At 32.8% G+C, this 18,615-nt stretch overlaps 1 protein-coding gene across 1 annotated transcript; it reads left to right on the forward strand.

The window, feature by feature from the left end:
* Positions 1-4,148: 4,148 nt before the first annotated feature.
* On the forward strand, positions 4,149-12,640 carry LOC120138316 (acyl-CoA-binding domain-containing protein 3-like; the record flags this gene model as incomplete). Its single annotated transcript, XM_039153822.1, has 5 exons — positions 4,149-5,011; positions 5,726-5,831; positions 5,907-5,989; positions 6,082-6,148; positions 12,338-12,640. Coding segments are annotated over 5 exons (1,131 nt in total), but the record flags the coding sequence as incomplete, so codon positions are not given.
* Positions 12,641-18,615: the final 5,975 nt, after the last annotated feature.

Consider the following 18,615-nt stretch of genomic DNA (forward strand, 5'->3'; position numbering starts at 1 on the left):
TAATAACTTCAAATTTATCTCATCAAGCATGATAATAAAATTGATATTAGAAGAAACTGTGATAACAAAAGAACTAGATGAACAAAATAACAACAAGATCACACAAGCAAGCAATAAATTCAAAATAATGGCTAATTCTCATCTCAAGATACCAAACGCTACATTAATGTCAAGTCTTTGGACAATAATACTAACAACAAACGATACTCTTGTTGCAGTAATGAAACATTGAAAATAAGTTATGTTGAATAATAAAGTAATCTTTGGACTAATGTAATGCTCACATAAATACCTTATAATTGTCACATATTATTACCACATGTGTCGCTTGAAATCATGTCAAATGTTAACTTTTCTTTGGGCCAATTAATAAACGAATGAATCACAAGAAACACATAATAATATTGATATTTTAAATAAATCAATCTACACAGAAAAGATCACTTTGGCGGCATTATATTTCAACTAATCTATCAAAATGTCAGACATAACCACAATATTAATTAATTTGTTTCAAAATATATATATTATATTAACCAAAAAATAAAATTGAAAAATTGAATTGAATATATATACACATTAACAATATAAATAAAACCATATAAATATTGTCAACCAATCAATTTCTCTTAATTTTATCTTTCAATTAAAAGATAACCAATATAATAATAAATTTGAATACACTTAAGCCTTATCTCAAGATATCAAATGTTTCATTAATATTTTATCTTTAGACAAAATATTCACCTTAAGTGATATTTTGTGTGGTAATAAAATATTGATAATAAGAACATGTCAAGCAAAAATCTTTCTTTGGGTCGATTTATTACTCACACAACAAACAAAATAATTATCACATACTTATCATTAAAGTTGTACATACGATTATGTAAACTATTAATCTTCATTTGGGTCGATCAATACTAACATATCCTAAGTTACATGTACATAATATTTATATTTTGAAGATCAAATATTTTTCCATAACTGGGGTTATTTAATTAAACTGTCTCAAAATTAGTATTCAAAATTAATATTTCTATAACAATCAAAGGCCAAAACTAAAATTTCTGATTGCACAACAATATTAGAAATAAACCGAAATAAGGTAACATAAATGGTGCTACAAAAAATCGGAAACTCAAGTCTTTGAGTCTTTGATTGTTTTTAAAAAATTCCTTAAACATGCATTTAAAGCATAACTTCATAAACTATCAAATATAAACCGAATTCAAAATATTCAATATTTTTCCAAAAATTTAAATCAAAGTACATATCAATGACTTAAATCTTTAATCAAATTGAATAAAATATATCAATACTAAATATATGTTTTATAATCCATAATAGTAAAAAAAATTGAATTTTCTAATCACGTCATGATTTCCAAAGTAACCAATAATAAGGTTGTATAAACGACGTTATTAGAAACTGAAAACTTAAAGATTTTACTATTACTCAGAAATTTCTTAATCAATGATTCACCAATTTAAACCAAAACACGATTCAAGAAACAAAAACCAAATTAAAATAATATATACTGATTGTGATTAATATTATAACTACATTATGAATAATCCAGTATGAATTATGCCATTCATAAAATTAAAAACACAAGGTAAATTTGTGCGGTAGAAAGAAATTTCATATAAAATATATCTAAAATTATTTTAATGATGGAATCATCAAAACAATCGAAACCATAGTGATAGAGAAACACAAAAAAGTGACACGATGATTCAATATAAGAAATTCCTATTTTTAACCCAAATAAATATGTTAACATGGAATTAATAAATTAAGAAGATTATCAAAAATAATTTTTTATTATAAAAATATGCAGAAAATTTAAAACCTTAATAGTAACAATCAGAATTTCAAAAACTTTGCAAGGATATAGCAACAGCAAAGTTAAAGCAGATAGGAAAATCGCATGAAATTATCCAACTATTAAATTGCTAATTTTGGATTTTTTAAATTGACGAATATATGTTGTTCATAAATCTGCTTATATTTCTAATTCTATAAAGATATAAAAGCACAAAATTAAAGATTTATAGTAAATCCACAAAAAAATATTAAGAATGAATCAATCCAAAAAATAAATCAATGAATTCTAAATAATTGAACATGATGAGGTGATGATACCACTTGTTAGAGCAAAACTATAATAATTATGAAAATAAACCAGGATCAAATCATGTCAAATCATCAATAACAAGAAATACTAGATTTGCATAAACATACATGGATTAATAGATAGTTTAAAATCCTTGAATCTTTTTTTTTTTTTTTATATTCCAAGAAGATAAATTTCTGTTGAGTATAAGCTCTATGATGGGATAATAACAAATACGAGATAATTTATTTCTTGGGGACCATAACCCCTTTGATATCCGATTTAAGAATCAGTTATTATTTGTACTTATAGAATTAATTATTATATGTACTTATAACTCTACCCCTCATCAAATTATAAATGCAACTTTAATGGTATCCACACTTTATTGTCATAACACTTCTAATATTTTATGACTTTATAGTATAATTGGACACTTAATTTATATCATATTTTATGATAACAATATACATTATAATATGTTCTCATAATTATAAATTTTAATACATAAACATTTATATTATATATATGAATAAGATATAATTACATGGTGTAAAATTCTTTTAATTTTACACCTTTTTAGGTTCCAATTACTCAGACTTATTATTTTTTTGTCTTCTTGATCTTAATGATCTTGTTACGACTTCAATATTTTTTGGTCATAGCTCAAGAGATCAATATATTGAGTTGTTCGTTCAATGTTGATCATATCGACTGATTTTCATTTGTAAAAATATGTTTCATGTTTATCATATAAAAATATAAATGGTATAAATAGGACATATTGGTTTAGAGTGATTCACCTCAATTGATGTTGGTAGAGAGCCGTTATGTTGGGTGTTGGAAAGTTATGAAGATCGAAAGGCTAAAGGGAGGTCATTAAATGAGGGAGTTCTGATTGACGTTATAGAGACGTATGTAAGGGGATGAAAACATAAAAAATTATATTAAAATTTCAAAGGTATAAATTAAATAATTCATATAAAATATAAAAAAAATATTTAAACTATAAAAGAATTTAAAAAATTTAGGGTATAACCACCTCTACACCCCTCCTTTCATCCCTAATTGACAAGAGGGTTGTGCATGTCGTAGATATAAATACGAAAAGCCGGAGAGATGTATCCCACTTATTTGTCCACCTCATTTATCTGAAAAGTGAAGTGAAGATAGATACATAGATATATATAGATAAGAGGATAGGTTAGGCAAAAACAATATTTACGAAGGCATGTGATGTAAGTGTGAACAGAAACATTGTTTTAAGAGGGTGTCTGGTGGCGGATTTAAACTATAATTGGACCACATCCTTTTCAACTTGAATCTAATAAAAAAACATGGGAAGAAATACACGAGGAAAGCAAGAAATATTGTTGTAGTGACACGCGCCATTCATGAGAATGGGGAAAACTCAAATTTAAACGCAGACTGTCGACATGTCAGCTCAAATTTGGAGGCTCAATTATTTTTTTCTCATTAAAAAATAAAAAGAGGGTAAACTACATATTTTGTACATCAAATATTACTTGTATTTCGTTTTTGTCACTAAACTCTATTTTTTTAAATATACTCAACATTACGTTTTGATTTTATTTTTGTTATTTATTATTAAAAAAATTAACAGAATTATTAATATGATATTTTTATTTTTTAATGATGACGTGATATTATCTTATGATGATATGTTAGTATCACCAATAATTTCTTAACGATCAAAATGAAATATAAATTAAATATTAAGTATGATTTTTTTTAAATAGTTGAATGACTAAAACCGAATACAAATAATAATTGAGGTACTAAATATATAGTTTATCCTAAAAAGAACTCCGTGACTTAACAAATGTTGTCAGCTACTTAAGGGCCCCACTTCCGCCACCATAGAAGATCCCAATACTGTCCAGCCTCCTCAAAGCCGAATATGCTTTGCTCAATCTCCTTCTAACCCTCTTTTTCCTATTTTATATCACATTTCTTGCTCCGAAAGTCTCTTATCTATATTAGTGCATTTAATCGATAACCCACTTTGTTTCCCATTAATCATATTGTTTCTTCCGTTTTAGTCTTCGGGTTTTGCGTTTTATTTGCTATAATCATCATGGAGCTCTTTCTGACAGCTTTTATTGCCCTTGCTCTTTCCTTCTTGATAGCCAAGATTGTTTCTTTGGCTACTGGGGCTGGTGCCTCTGTTTCTGGCGTGGATGGAAAGCCTGTGACTGATGCTGATGATGCGATTATCATGCAAGAGTTTGAATTCTCTCACAAATTGAAAGCACAGCGAACTGAAAGTGAAAAGAAAGTTGATTTGGTTAAGGAATGCGGTGATAATAAGGTTGATGTTTTTGAATCAGAACAAGCTGGGGTTGATGATCAGGGTTTTAAAAGTGAGAAGAAAGTTGAAGAAAGCAGTGAAAAGGTAGAAGATCAGTTTGAAGCCGTATCGAAAGTTGAAGGCTTTGAAAGTGGCAAGGAAGTTGAATTTGTGCAAGAAACAGCCAAGAAAGTCGATGATCTTGGAGCCGAACAAGCCAGGGTGGATGAGTTGAAACTCGATGAGATTCTTCTCGAAAAGAAGATTGAAAATATTGGTGAAGAAACAGAGGCTGAAAAAGAAACCAAAGTGCAGAGTCAAATGAAGGGGCTAGGAGAAGAAGAAAAGAAAGTGAAAATAGAGAATGGTGATGATGACGACGACGATGATTGGGAAGGGATAGAGAAGAGTGAATTGGATAAGGTTTTTGCAGCAGCTGCCAAGTTCATTGAGGATTACGGGGATTTGGGTACGAGTAATGATTTTCAAATGGAACTTTATGGACTCCACAAGATTGCAACAGAAGGGCCTTGTCGTGAGCCTCAGCCAATGGCTTTCATGGCTTCTTCTCGCTCCAAATGGTAGCTAAATTTCCCCGTATCTAATATTTTACTGTTTATTGATTTGATTTTTCTTCTTTCTTTTGCAATATCATTTTGGTTGGTGTTGAAAGTAGATGGTTATACTTTACTTTCTTAGGTTTAAATGTCTCTCTTGTGTCATTGTGGAAGACAAAAGATCGATTTTCCAATAGATTAAAGCACAATTAATGTTTGTTAATATGTTAGAGAAGATAAAAGTTAGATCGTTTGGTAAAACCACCAAGTAATATTTGAAGTTTAAACAATTTAGCAAGTTAAAAGTTGGTCAATTTTGAGAAAACTTAAGTAAATGAGATGGTAAACAAGATGGGGAAGCTTATATTGTTGGTCATTTGTTCCCATTTATCATAATCAACCAGTAGAAGGGTAGTTGGGAATAACATGGTCATCATTTGACATAATTAAGCATTGTCCTTTTGCGCGCGTGTGTTCTTCTTATAGATAAGCCTCATATAGCAATAGCTATAGCTATCTGAAATGGCACAAATCATTAGAGTTTCTATAGTGGTTGAATTAGGATTGGCCTCTATAACCGGGAGATTTTGTCGAACTTAGTAAACAAAACTGGAGTATGAAATACATTAGAGCCTAGCCTATACCAAATTACACGGTATAGCTTGATTGGTAGTTATAATAACAGGGTTGACAGCTTCTATGTATGAGTGATGGACAGCACTGCTTGCATTGTGCAAGGAATGCTTGGCAGAGGCTGGGGAACATGAACCCAGAGGCAGCTATGGAGAAGTATGTTACCCTTCTTTCAGACAAAGTTCCAGGGTGGATGGAAGACAATTCTGATGTAAGTCCCTTTCTGGCTTTGTTTGATTTATCTAGTGACTTCTTTTGCAGATAATATTCACGATTCTTCGTATAGGGAGAGCGAAATTTTCAATCTGCAGACAGAGGAGTTCCCGGTTCCATTGCTCCAGATAAGCAGGCCATTTTTATGCATGAAAGGTAGCCTGATGTTGGTAATCCTCGATTTCCTTTTGCGCTAATGTCATTATTATCGTAACAAAAATTTTGTGCCGCTACATTCTATGTTGCAGGAATACAGGCTTGAACGCTACTTCAGGAGGTGGTGACATAATTGAGAGCACAAGCTCTGAGAAGCAGGTATTATTTTAATTTCGCCTCCTCCCTTTCTAGCTTATGTGGAATGAAAGATGTTATGTTCCCAGACAAGCAAAGGCCAGTAGAGGATCTATTTGTCTTGAGATTTGTAGTCATAAATATAAAACATGTAAAACATCAAGCTCTGGATGGCTTACTAATTTACATGGCCGATACACTTTTAGGCCACTGTTTTTACCTTGATTATGCCTTCAAGTGTTGCTTTTTAGATCTTCTCTTAAAAGATGCTAAAAGCACAACAACGTTTTTATATATAATTCTTCAACACGCTGAAGAATGAGCAGCTGAAATCTAGTAACAGACGATTTTGGCTGGTCTGCAGAATAGAGTAAAGAGTGATGCCTTTGTCTGCATAACTTACTTGAGAATATTTTTTTTTTCTGGGGGGTCGAATATCCGGATTGCCTAAATGGCAGTAGCTCTAGGATGACCCATTTTCTATTGAAAATTGACACATCAAATTGCATCATTAGTCAACATTATGAGTGGCAATTTGGTGGCATTAATGGGGCGGCAAAATTTGTCAAATTTGACCACCAAATTGTGGAAATTTTTGGATGGTAAAACTATGCAATTAGTCATTGTAATTTAGGGTATTTACAAATTAGTCCTTAAAGCTTCAACTATAAATACCCTACCTCATTTAGCTTCAAAATCATCCCAAAGCATTCTAGCTTTCTTCCAATACTAGAGAGAATTTAGAGAGTTTCTTGAGAGTTGTTTTCTCCTTTTTATCAAGAGAGAATTATCATTGTTTTCTCCTTTGTAGATCGAGAGAGGTTGTAATTCCTATTTTTCTCATAGTGAAATTCTTTTACCGTTGCCCGTGGTTTTTACCCTATATTATTTAGGGGTTTTCCACGTAAATTTTGTGTCTCTTTTATCTTCATTTTTTATTTTCTCAAATTATTAGTTGCGATTTTACTCTATCCGATAGCTGTCTTTCGCAACAATTGGTATCCGAACCAGATTAGATTGTGTAATATCTGCTTATTGTCTTTGTGGTTGCCACCAAAAGGTGGATCCTCCAACATAAGAAAGTAAGAAGTTATTACCCATTCTTTGAAGGTTCCAGAGAACTATTCACGATAGTGAAATAGTTGGAGCTATCCGTAAAAGAAGTTATGGCAACGAAATTTGATATTGAAAAATTCAATGGGAGAAATTTCTCATTGTGGAAATTAAAGATGAAGGTCATCTTGAGGAAAGACGGTTGTCTAGTAGCTATCAGTGAAAGGCCAGTGGATTTCATAGATGACAACAAATGGAACGAGATGGATGGGAATGCTATGGCAAACTTTCATCTAGCATTAGGAGATGAAGTATTGTCAAGCATTGAGGAGAAGAAGACAGCTAAGAAGATATGGGATCATCTTACCAAACTGTACGAGGCCACATCGCTGCACAATAAAATTTTCCTTAAGAGAAAATTGTACACTCTCCGTATGCCAGAATCTACTTCAGTGACAGAGCACTTAAATACACTGAACAATTTATTTTCTCAGCTTATATCTTTAAGCTGTAAAATAGGAGAACAAGAACGTGCTGAACTTCTACTTCAAAGTCTACCGGATTCGTATGATCAACTCATCATCAACTTGACAAACAGTAATGTCACCAGTCTAGTCTTTGATGACGTTGCAGTTGTTGTTCTACAAGAAGAAAATCGGCGCATGAACAAAGAAGACAGACAAGTAAATCTGCAACAAGCAAAAGCGTTAACAACGATGACAACGATGAGAGGGAGATCAACAGAACGTGGCCAAAGCAGTAGTCACAAACATGGTAGATCGAAGTCGAGAAGCAAGAAGAATTTAAAGTGCTACAACTGTGGAAAGAATGGTCACTTGAAGAAGGATTGTTGGAGTCTAAATAAAAACTCCAATCCACAAGGCAATACCGCAAACACTTCAGATGATGGATATGCTTTATGCTGTGAAGCGTCAACCACCGTGGAAGGCAGAAAAAGATTTGCAGATATATGGCTCATTGATTCTGGAGCAACATATCACATGACCTCAAGAAGAGAATGGTTTCATCATTATGAACCTGTCTCAGGAGGATCTGTGTATAGTTGCAATGATCATGCCTTGGAGATCGTTAGTGTGGGAACCATCAAATTGAAGATGTATGATGGAACAATTAAAGTTGTTCGAGATGTGCGGCACGTGAAAGGTTTGAAGAAAAATTTATTATCCTACGGATTGTTGGATAATAATGCAAGCAAGATTGAAACACGAAAAGGAATCACGAATGTGTTCCGTGGAGTGCTTGTGGTGCTGAAAGGCGAAAAGATAGCTGCAAACTTGTACATGCTGAAAGGCGAAAAGATAGCTGCAAACTTGTACATGCTGAAAGGAGAGACTTTGCTAGAAGCAGAAGCCTCTGTTGCCTCATGTAGTTCAAATTCTGCAATGTTATGGCATCAGAAACTTGGACACATGTCAGAACAAGGAATGAAAGTCCTTGTGGAGCAAAACCTACTTCCAGGCTTAACAAAGGTATTACTTACCTTGTGTGAGCATTGCATAACAAGTAAGCAGCACCGGTTGAAATTCAACACGTCAAATTCTAGAGGCAAAAGTGTTCTAGAATTGGTTCACTCTAACATATGGCAAGCACCGGTTATATCCCTAGGCGGAGCAAAATACTTTGTCTCATTTATTAATGACTACTCTAGGAGATGCTGGGTGTACCCTATTAAGAAGAAGTCAGATGTGTTTTCAACTTTAAAAAACTTCAAAGCGCGGGTGGAACTTGATTCTGGAAATAAGATCAAGTGTTTCAGAATAGATAATGGAAGAGAATACACAAGCGAAGAATTTGATGACTTTTGCAGGAAAGAATGCATCAAAAGACAATTCACAGTGGCGGACACTCCTCAACAAAATGGAGTGACAGAGCAGATGAACAGAACCTTGTTAGAAAGAACAAGAGCAATGTTGAGGGATGCAGACCTAGAAAAATCATTCTGGGCAGAAGCAGTCAATACCGCTTGTTATTTGGTGAATCGAGCTCCATCAACTGCAATAGAGCTGAAGACACCAATGGAGATGTGGACTGGTAAACCAGCTGATTATTCAAACCTCCATGTATTTGGAAGTATTATGTACGTGATGTAAAACTCCCAAGAAATTTCAAAGCTAGATCCAAAATCCAGGAAATGCAAATTCTTAGGGTATGCTGATGGTGTAAAGGGGTATCGCTTGTGGGACCCCACTTCCCGCAAAGTGATCATCAGCAGGGATGTTATCTTTGTAGAAGATAAATTACAAAGAAAAGAAGATGATGATAGCGCTGAAAAGTCAGAGACTACACAGATACATGTGGAAAAGGAGGTTGAACAAGGAGATTATTCTGAAGCAGAACCAGCACATGATGAACAAGAACCAGAGAGTTCTGAAGCTCCAACAACTCGTCAATCAGATCATGTGAGAAGACGTCCCAATTGACACTCAGATTATGTTATAGAAGGTAATATTGCATACTATCTTTTAACAGAGGACGGTGAGCCATCAACATACCAGGAGGCAATAAACAGCTCAGATATTTCACTGTGGATGATGGCGATGCAAGAAGAAATAGAAGCCCTTCATAAAAATAATACATGGGACCTTATGCCACTACCACAAGGAAAGAAGCGAATTGGTAACAAATGGGTCTTCAAAATCAAACGAAATGGTGACAATCAAGTTGAGAGGTATCGTGCAAGACTGGTGGTCAAAGGATATGCTCAAAAAGAATGTATTGATTTCAATGAAATATTTTCTCCTGTGGTTCGACTAACAACAGTTCGAGTAGTTTTGGCAATGCGTGCTACATTGAACTTACATCTAGAGCAGTTAGATGTTAAAACAGCTTTTCTTCATGGAAATCTTGAATAAGAGATTTGCATGCTCCAGCCTGAAGATTTTGAAGAAAAAGAAAAGAAGAACTTGGTTTGCAGGTTGAACAAATCTCTGTACGGTCTAAAGCAGACGCCGAGTTGTTGGTATAAGAGATTTTATTCCTTCATTATGTGTCTTGGATACAATAGACTTAATGCAGACCCTTGTGCTTATTTCAAGAGGTCTGGTGATAACGATTTTGTTATATTGTTGTTGTTTGTGGATGACATGTTGGTTGCAGGACCCAACAAAGATCATATTAAAGAATTGAAGGCACATCTGGCTAGGGAATTTGAAATGAAGAACTTGGGATCAGCAAACAAGATTCTAGGGATGCAAATTCACCGAGACAGAAGTAATAGGAAGATTTGGATTTCACAAAAGAATTACTTGAAGAAGATCTTGTCACGATTCAGCATGCAAGATTGTAAGTCAATTTCTACCCCTCTTCCTATTAACTTCAAATTATCCTCCAGTATGAGTCCTAGCAGTGAAGAAGAGAGGATGGAGATGTCTCGAGTACCGTATGCATCAGCAGTGGGAAGTTTAATGTTCGCTATGATATGCACAAGGCCAGACATTGCACAAGCAGTGGGAGTGGTTAGTCGGTACATGGCGAATCCAGGCAAAGAGCATTGAAATACAGTAAAGAGGATCCTGAGATACATCAAAGGGACCTCAAATATTGCATTATATTATGGAGGATCAAACTTACTAATCAATGTGTATGTAGATTCTGACTATGTAGGGGATTTGGATAAAAGCAAATCTACTACAGGATATGTGTTTAAAGTTGCCGGTGGAGCTGTAAGTTGGGTTTCAAAATTGCAGTCAGTTGTGGCTACATCCACAACAGAAGCAGAATATGTAGCAGCTACACAAGCCAGTAAAGAAGCAATATGGTTCAAGATGCTATTGGAGGAGCTTGGGCACAATCAAGAGTATGTCTCTCTGTTTTGTGACAGTCAAAGCGCCTTGCATCTAGCAAGGAATCCAGCATTTCATTCAAGGACAAAGCACATACGAGTTCAGTTCCATTTCATTCGTGAAAAATGTGGAAGAAGGGACAGTAGATATGCAGAAGATCCATACCAAAGACAACATAGTATATTTTATGACGAAGGCGATCAACGCTGATAAATTTACCTGGTGTCGATTCTCCTGTGGCCTGTCAGAGACTTAAGCAACATGAAAGGTAAAAGGTAGAAAGAATGGTGTGAAGATGTGATTGTTCCAATTAAATCTTCATGTGGGAGATTGTTGAAAATTGGCACACCAAATTGCATCAATAGTCAACATTATGAGTGGCAATTTGGTAGCATTAATGGGACGGCAAAATTGGTCAAATTTGGCCACTAAATTGTTGAAAATTTTAGATGGTAAAACTATGCAATTAGTCATTGTAATTTAGGGTATTTACAAATTAGTCCTTAAAGCTTCAACTATAAATACCCTACCTCATTTAGCTTCAAAACCATCCCAAAGCATTCTAGCTTTCTTCCAATACTAGAGAGAATTTAGAGAGTTTCTTGAGAGTTGTTTTCTCCTTTTTATCAAGAGAGAATTATCATTGTTTTCTCCTTGGTAGATCGAGAGAGGTTGTAATTCCTATTTTTCTCATAGTGAAATTCTTCTACCGTTGCCCGTGGTTTTTACCCTATATAATTTAGGAGTTTTCCACGTAAATTTTGTGTCTCTTTTATCTTCATTTTTATTTTCTCAAATTATTAGTTGCGATTTTACTCTATCCGATAGCCGTCTTCCGCAACATTTTCGTGTTTGAAAATTTCGAATTTGAACTTATCTGTCATACTCATGAACTTAATAGGAAGCTCCTAGGCATCTATGAGAGGTGCCAAAACATATAAAATGGTTCTCATATTCTGGATCAAACTACTTGCCGGCTTTTGTCATCGACAGAAACAACTTAATTCATCATGTTAACAGCAATCATTGTTGTGAATGATGATGTTTCTTTGTCTTGTTTGTAAAATCTAAGTAGCCTTTCCAAGTTACATAAAAAAATCTCCATGCCCACTGTATATGCAATTACCACAAGCCTCCAAGAACGTGCGGCTGAAGCTCTTTCTATCCTATTTTTAACTCAACAGCATTATCTGTTGAATAAATACTCCTTCGAATGTAGACAAGTTAACGATTTTATGTTCTTTATTGATCAGGGTAACATCTCGGACATAGCTTTTTGAATACTTATTTTATCAGAATGTTGCTTTTTTCCACTAAATTTGATTATATGTTATTTTATTTTATCATGAAATTTCAGGTTAAAGACTGACTAGCATTGCCCCGACTCATCTTCTCAATCACAGGGGCCATTCTCCTGTGTTTGCTTGGACAAGAACAAGACTATATTTCACTTACCAATTATAAATATCCACCTAGACTGAATAATCTATCAGGTCGTTTATCTGTATCCTGCTTGTAAACGATGTCGTGTGGTTAAAACCATAACTGTCGAGTCTTGTTGTGTATGTAAATAAAAAGGGAAGCACCCATGTTTGTAATAACTCAGATGCTGTTGTGTGAATTTACCTTAAGCTGTCCTGGTTTAATGCTTGCGTCATTTCTTTAGTTGGTATACATTTCAAACTTATACCATTTCTTACTGAACAATCAAACTTTTATTCTTTGACTTGAAAACTTATATTAGGGGATTCTGTGAACTTTAAATGACGTGAGGGTAAAGAAATGCGATACATATTGAACAGCTGCATTGCATCCTTTTTATGATCTTTGTTTGTTAAACATTTAAAACATGATCTTATCTGTCTTGTAGTTGCCCCTCACGTTTTAAACTGCGGAAGCATGGCATTACGGTAAAGGTCTGTAGGGATAGGCACGGGTTAGGTTTTATTTCAATCTAACCCGATTCTTCAATCTAACCCGATTCGAAAACATATACCTTTTATTTGAAACCCGACCCTCAACTTGACCCAACAAAAAATAAGTATATTTATAAAAAAATATTATTTTTATTCAATAAAATATGGATCTAATTGAAAAAAATTAATATAGAGGATAATTATTACATTTATCCCTAAATATATACGGTAAATTTATATTATTTTTTGGCTTGAGTATTTTCGCAACTGCCTTTCGGGTGAGCCCGAAATTTAGCTTCGACTTAAATTAAATATTAGGACTTGCCGCCGATCATTTATTTTTCGTAAAAATTTGGTTGACCGGATACCATCTTACCTAATCTGTGTTTTTACTAGAAATATGTCGGGCTCGGGAGTCGGTTACAATCAAGGAAGGATTAGCACCCTTGAACTGCCATTTCGGTACCATTTAATTTATCGGTTGTCTTAATTGCGAAAATTGAAATTAAAATTAAAATTAAAAAATTCGATAATACTTATTTACCTTTTGATCAATTAAAATTATCCCTAAAAATCATAAACAAAGTTGCAAAATAAAACATACAAAGACAAAGAGTTAGTATTAAGATTGAAATAAAAAAAGTAAACATGGATCAAAATAATATAAATACAGGAGCCTGAATTGTAATAAAATATAATTATATGGATTAAAACGCAAAAATATATAAGATAATAGCTAAAATGAAAATAAACAAAGATAAAAATACAAAAAAAGAAAAAGAAAAAGAAAAGCAGTACCCAATCAGGAATAAATAGTTACTAAAATAAAATAGACAGAAAATAAAGTGTCAAAATTAGAAATAAACAAAACAAGAAATATAACATGTTAGTAACTAAATCAAAAACTAATGGTGACAAAAATAAAGGAAATGAAAGTTACAAGCATAAATCATCACAAAATATAACATATTGGTGATCAAATTGAAAATAACGAAAATAAAACACCTGAAATAAAACAAAAACATAGAGCTTCGGTGACTATAATGTAAAAATACTGTAATATTAGAGGGACCTAAACGTGATTAAATGTAAGGATTTGGTGGCCAATATATAAAAACACAGCAGAATCGGGAGGGCCTCAACGCAATTAATCGAACAAGTTTAGTGACTAATTTTTAAAAACACGTGATAATGGAGTGACTTAAACATGAATAGACCAAAACTTTTAGAGATCAATATAAAAAATAGCAAGAAGACAAGTGACACTATGTGTGATTAACCCCCAAAGTCAAATTCAAAGCATTCCCTTTCCTTATTGATCAGAACACGTGAACCCCAAATATAATTTCTTTTCCCCTTTTTTTATTATATTCAACATGTTAAACCCATAGCATTCTTCTTCTTTTCTTTCACACCATACACAGAGCATCCATGGCGTCTGGATCTTCGGTGAATCTGACCATTCGACTCTAGACCCGACGACGGCGACACCCTACTCCGACGAACACCAAAGCAAGCTAACCTAACTTCCTATCTCTATTTTAATTAATTTTTCTTTAGAACTCATGGAATTTACTTTAACAACTAACAAAATTATAAACTAAAATTCTTATTATTAGTTGCATTCGAATTGAATAAATAAACTAAAGAAACTAAAATACAAACTAGAATACCTTAGAATTTGATTATGTTTTGATTGCCGAAAAAATCTGTATTTTATTGCTCTTTTTTCTTCTGAAAAACGAGAGGAATCCGGCCCCCTTTTCTTACATTTTCATTCGACTTTTTATGGCCATTTTCTTACACGTCTTTTACATAAAAAAAATAGCAATTTGCAATGTGATCATACTTTGGATTATATCTCACATGCATCTGTAGGCATTGGTAGGAAACAAGCATTAATGCTCTGGGGCAGCGTCACTTTGAATGCAAGTTGTTCAAGCTTAGCTAAGCTAGGTCACTGGGATGAGGACAAAAATCTGGGGTCTACAGCTTTGACTTAAATTAAATATAAGGAGTCACCACCGATCATTTATTTTTCGTAAAAATTTGATTGACCGGATACCATTTTACCTGATCTGTGTTTTTACCAGAAATATGTCGGGCTCGGGAGTCGGTTATAGTCAAGGAAGGAATAGCACCCTTGAACTGCCCTTTCGGTACTATTTAATTTATCGGTTGTCTTAATTGCGAAAATTGAAATTAAAATTAAAATTAAAAAATTCGATCATAATTATTTACCTTTTGATCAATTAAAATTATCCCTAAAAATCATAAACAAAGTTGCAAAATAAAACATACAAAGACAAAGAGTTAATATTAAGATCAAAATAAAAAAAAAGTAAACATGGATCTAAATACAATAAATACGGGAGCATGAATTGAAATAAAATATAATTATTTGGGTTAAAATGCAAAAATATATAAGATAATAGCTAAAATGAAAATAAACAAAAAAATACAAAAAGAAAAGAAAAGAAAAAGAAAAGCAGTACCCAATCAGGAATAAATAGTTACTAAAATAAAATAGACAGAAAATAAAGTGTCAAAATTAGAAATAAACAACACAAGAAATATAACATGTTAGTAACTAAATCCAAAACTAATAGTGACTAAAATAAAGGAAATGAAAGTTACAATCATAAATCATCACAAAATATAACATATTGGTGATCGAATTGAAAATAAAAAAATAAAACACCTGGAATAAAATAAAAACAGAGAGCTTCGGTGACTATAATGTAAAAATAATGTAATATTAGAGGGACCTAAACGTGATTAAATGTAAGGATTTGGTGGCCATCTATATAAAAACACAACAGAATCGGGAGGGCCTCAACGCAATTAATCGCACAAGTTTAGTGACTGGTTTTTAAAAACACGTGATAATAGAGTGGCTTAAACATGAATAGACCAAAACTTTTAGAGACCAATATAAAATATAGCAAAAAGACAAGTGGCCTTATGTGTGATTAACCTAAAGTCAAAATAAAAACATTCCATTTCCTTATTTATCAGAACACGTGAACCCCAAATATAATTTCTTTTCCCATTTTTTTATTCTACTCAACATGTTAAACCCATAGCCTTCTTCTTCTTTTCTTTTACACCATACACAGAGCATCCATGGCGTCTGGATCTTCGGTGAATCTGACCATTCGACTCTAGACCCGACGACGGCGACACCCTACTCCGACGAACACCAAAGCAAGCTAACCTAACTTCCTATCTCTATTTTAATTAATTTTTCTTTAGAACTCATGGAATTTACTTTAACAACTAACAAAATTATAAACTAAAATTCTTATTATTAGTTGCATTCGAATTGAATAAATAAACTAAAGAAACTAAAATACAAACTAGAATACCTTAGAATTTGATTATGTTTTGATTGCCGAAAAATTCTGTATTTTATTGCTCTTTTTTCTTCTAAAAAACGAGAGGAATCCGGCCCCCTTTTCTTACATTTTCATTCGACTTTTTATAGCCATTTTCTTACACGTCTTTTACATAAAAAAAAATAGCAATTTGCAATGTGATCATACTTTGGATTATATCTCACATGCATCTGTAGGCATTGGTAGGAAACAAGCATTAATGCTCTGGGGCAGCGTCACTTTGAATGCAAGTTATTCAAGCTTAGCTAAGCTAGGTCACTGGGATGAGGACAAAAATCTGGGGTCTACAGCTTTGACTTAAATTAAATATAAGGAGTCACCACCGATCATTTATTTTTCGTAAAAATTTGATTGACCGGATACCATTTTACCTGATCTGTGTTTTTACCAGAAATATGTCGGGCTCGGGAGTCGGTTATAGTCAAGGAAGGAATAGCACCCTTGAACTGCCCTTTCGGTACTATTTAATTTATCGATTGTCTTAATTGCGAAAATTGAAATTAAATTTAAAATTAAAAAATTCGATCATAATTATTTACCTTTTGATCAATTAAAATTATCCCTAAAAATCATAAACAAAGTTGCAAAATAAAACATACAAAGACAAAGAGTTAGTATTAAAATATAATTATATGGATTAAAATGCAAAAATATATAAGATAATAGCTAAAATGAAAATAAACAAAAAAATACAAAAAGAAAAGAAAAAGAAAAGCGGTACCCAATCAGGAATAAATAGTTATTAAAATAAAATAGACAGAAAATAAAGTGTCAAAATTAGAAATAAACAAAACAAGAAATATAACATGTTAGTAACTAAATCAAAAACTAATAGTGACTAAAATAAAGGAAACGAAAGTTACAATCATAAATCATCACAAAATATAACATATTGGTGTTCGAATTGAAAATAACAAAATAAAACACCTGGAATAAAATAAAAACAGAGAGCTTCGGTGACTATAATGTAAAAATAATGCAATATTAGAGGGACCTAAACGTGATTAAATGTAAGGATTTGGTGGCCAATATAAAAAAACATAACAGAATCAGGAGAGCCTCAACGCAATTAATCGCACAACTTTAGTGACTGGTTTTTAAAAACACGTGATAATAGAGTGGCTTAAACATGAATAGACCAAAACTTTTAGAGACCAATATAAAATATAGCAAAAAGACAAGTGGCCTTATGTGTGATTAACCCAAATTCAAATTAAAAGCATTCCCTTCCTTATTAATCAGAACACATGAACCCCAAATATAATTTCTTTTCCCATTTTTTTATTCTATTCAACATGTTAAACCCATAGCCTTCTTCTCCTTTTCTTTCACGTCATACACAGAGCATACATGGCGTCTGGATCTTCGGTGAATCTGACCATTCGACTCTAGACCCGATGACGGCGACACCCCACTCCGACGAACACCAAAGCAAGGTAACCTAACTTCCTATCTCTATTTTAATTTATTTTTCTTTAGAAATCATGGACTTTACTTTAACAACTAACAAAATTATAAACTAAAATTCTTATTATTAGTTGCATTCGAATTGAATAAATAAACTAAAGAAACTGAAATACAAACTAGAATACCTTAGAATTTGATTATGTTTTGATTGCCGAAAAATTATGTATTTTATTGCTCTTTTTTCTTCTGAAAAACGAGAGGAATCTGGCCCCCTTTTCTTACATTTTCATTCAGCTTTTTATAGCCATTTTCTTACATGGCTTTTACATAAAAAAATAGCAATTTGCAATGTGATCATACTTTGGATTATATCTCACATGCATCTGTAGGCATTGGTAGGAAACAAACAATAATGCTCTGGGGCAGCGGCACTTTGAATGCAAGTTGTTCAAGCTTAGATGAGCTGGGTCACTGGGATGAGGACAAAAATCTGGGGTCTACAGCTTCGACTTAAATTAAATATTAGGAGTCGCCACCGATCATTTATTTTTCGTAAAAATTTGGTTGACCGGATACCATCTTACATGATATGTGTTTTTACCATAAATATGTCGGGCTCGGGAGTCGATTACAGTCAAGGAAGGATTAGCACCCTTGAACTGCCCTTTCTGTACCATTTAATTTATCGGTTGTCTTAATTGCAAATATTGAAATTAAAATTAAAATTAAAAATTCGATCATAATTATTTACCTTTTGATCAATTAAAATTATCCCTAAAAATCATAAATAAAGCTGTAAAATAAAACATACAAAAACAAAGAGTTAGTATTAAATTCGAAATAAAAAAAGTAAACATGGATCTAGATACAATAAATACAGGAGCCTGAATTGTAATAAAATATAATTATATGGA

The sequence above is a fragment of the Hibiscus syriacus genome, unplaced genomic scaffold (genome assembly GCF_006381635.1).
Source record: "Hibiscus syriacus cultivar Baekdansim isolate YM2019G1 unplaced genomic scaffold, ASM638163v2 tig00110683_pilon, whole genome shotgun sequence".
NCBI classification, from domain to species: domain Eukaryota; kingdom Viridiplantae; phylum Streptophyta; class Magnoliopsida; order Malvales; family Malvaceae; genus Hibiscus; species Hibiscus syriacus.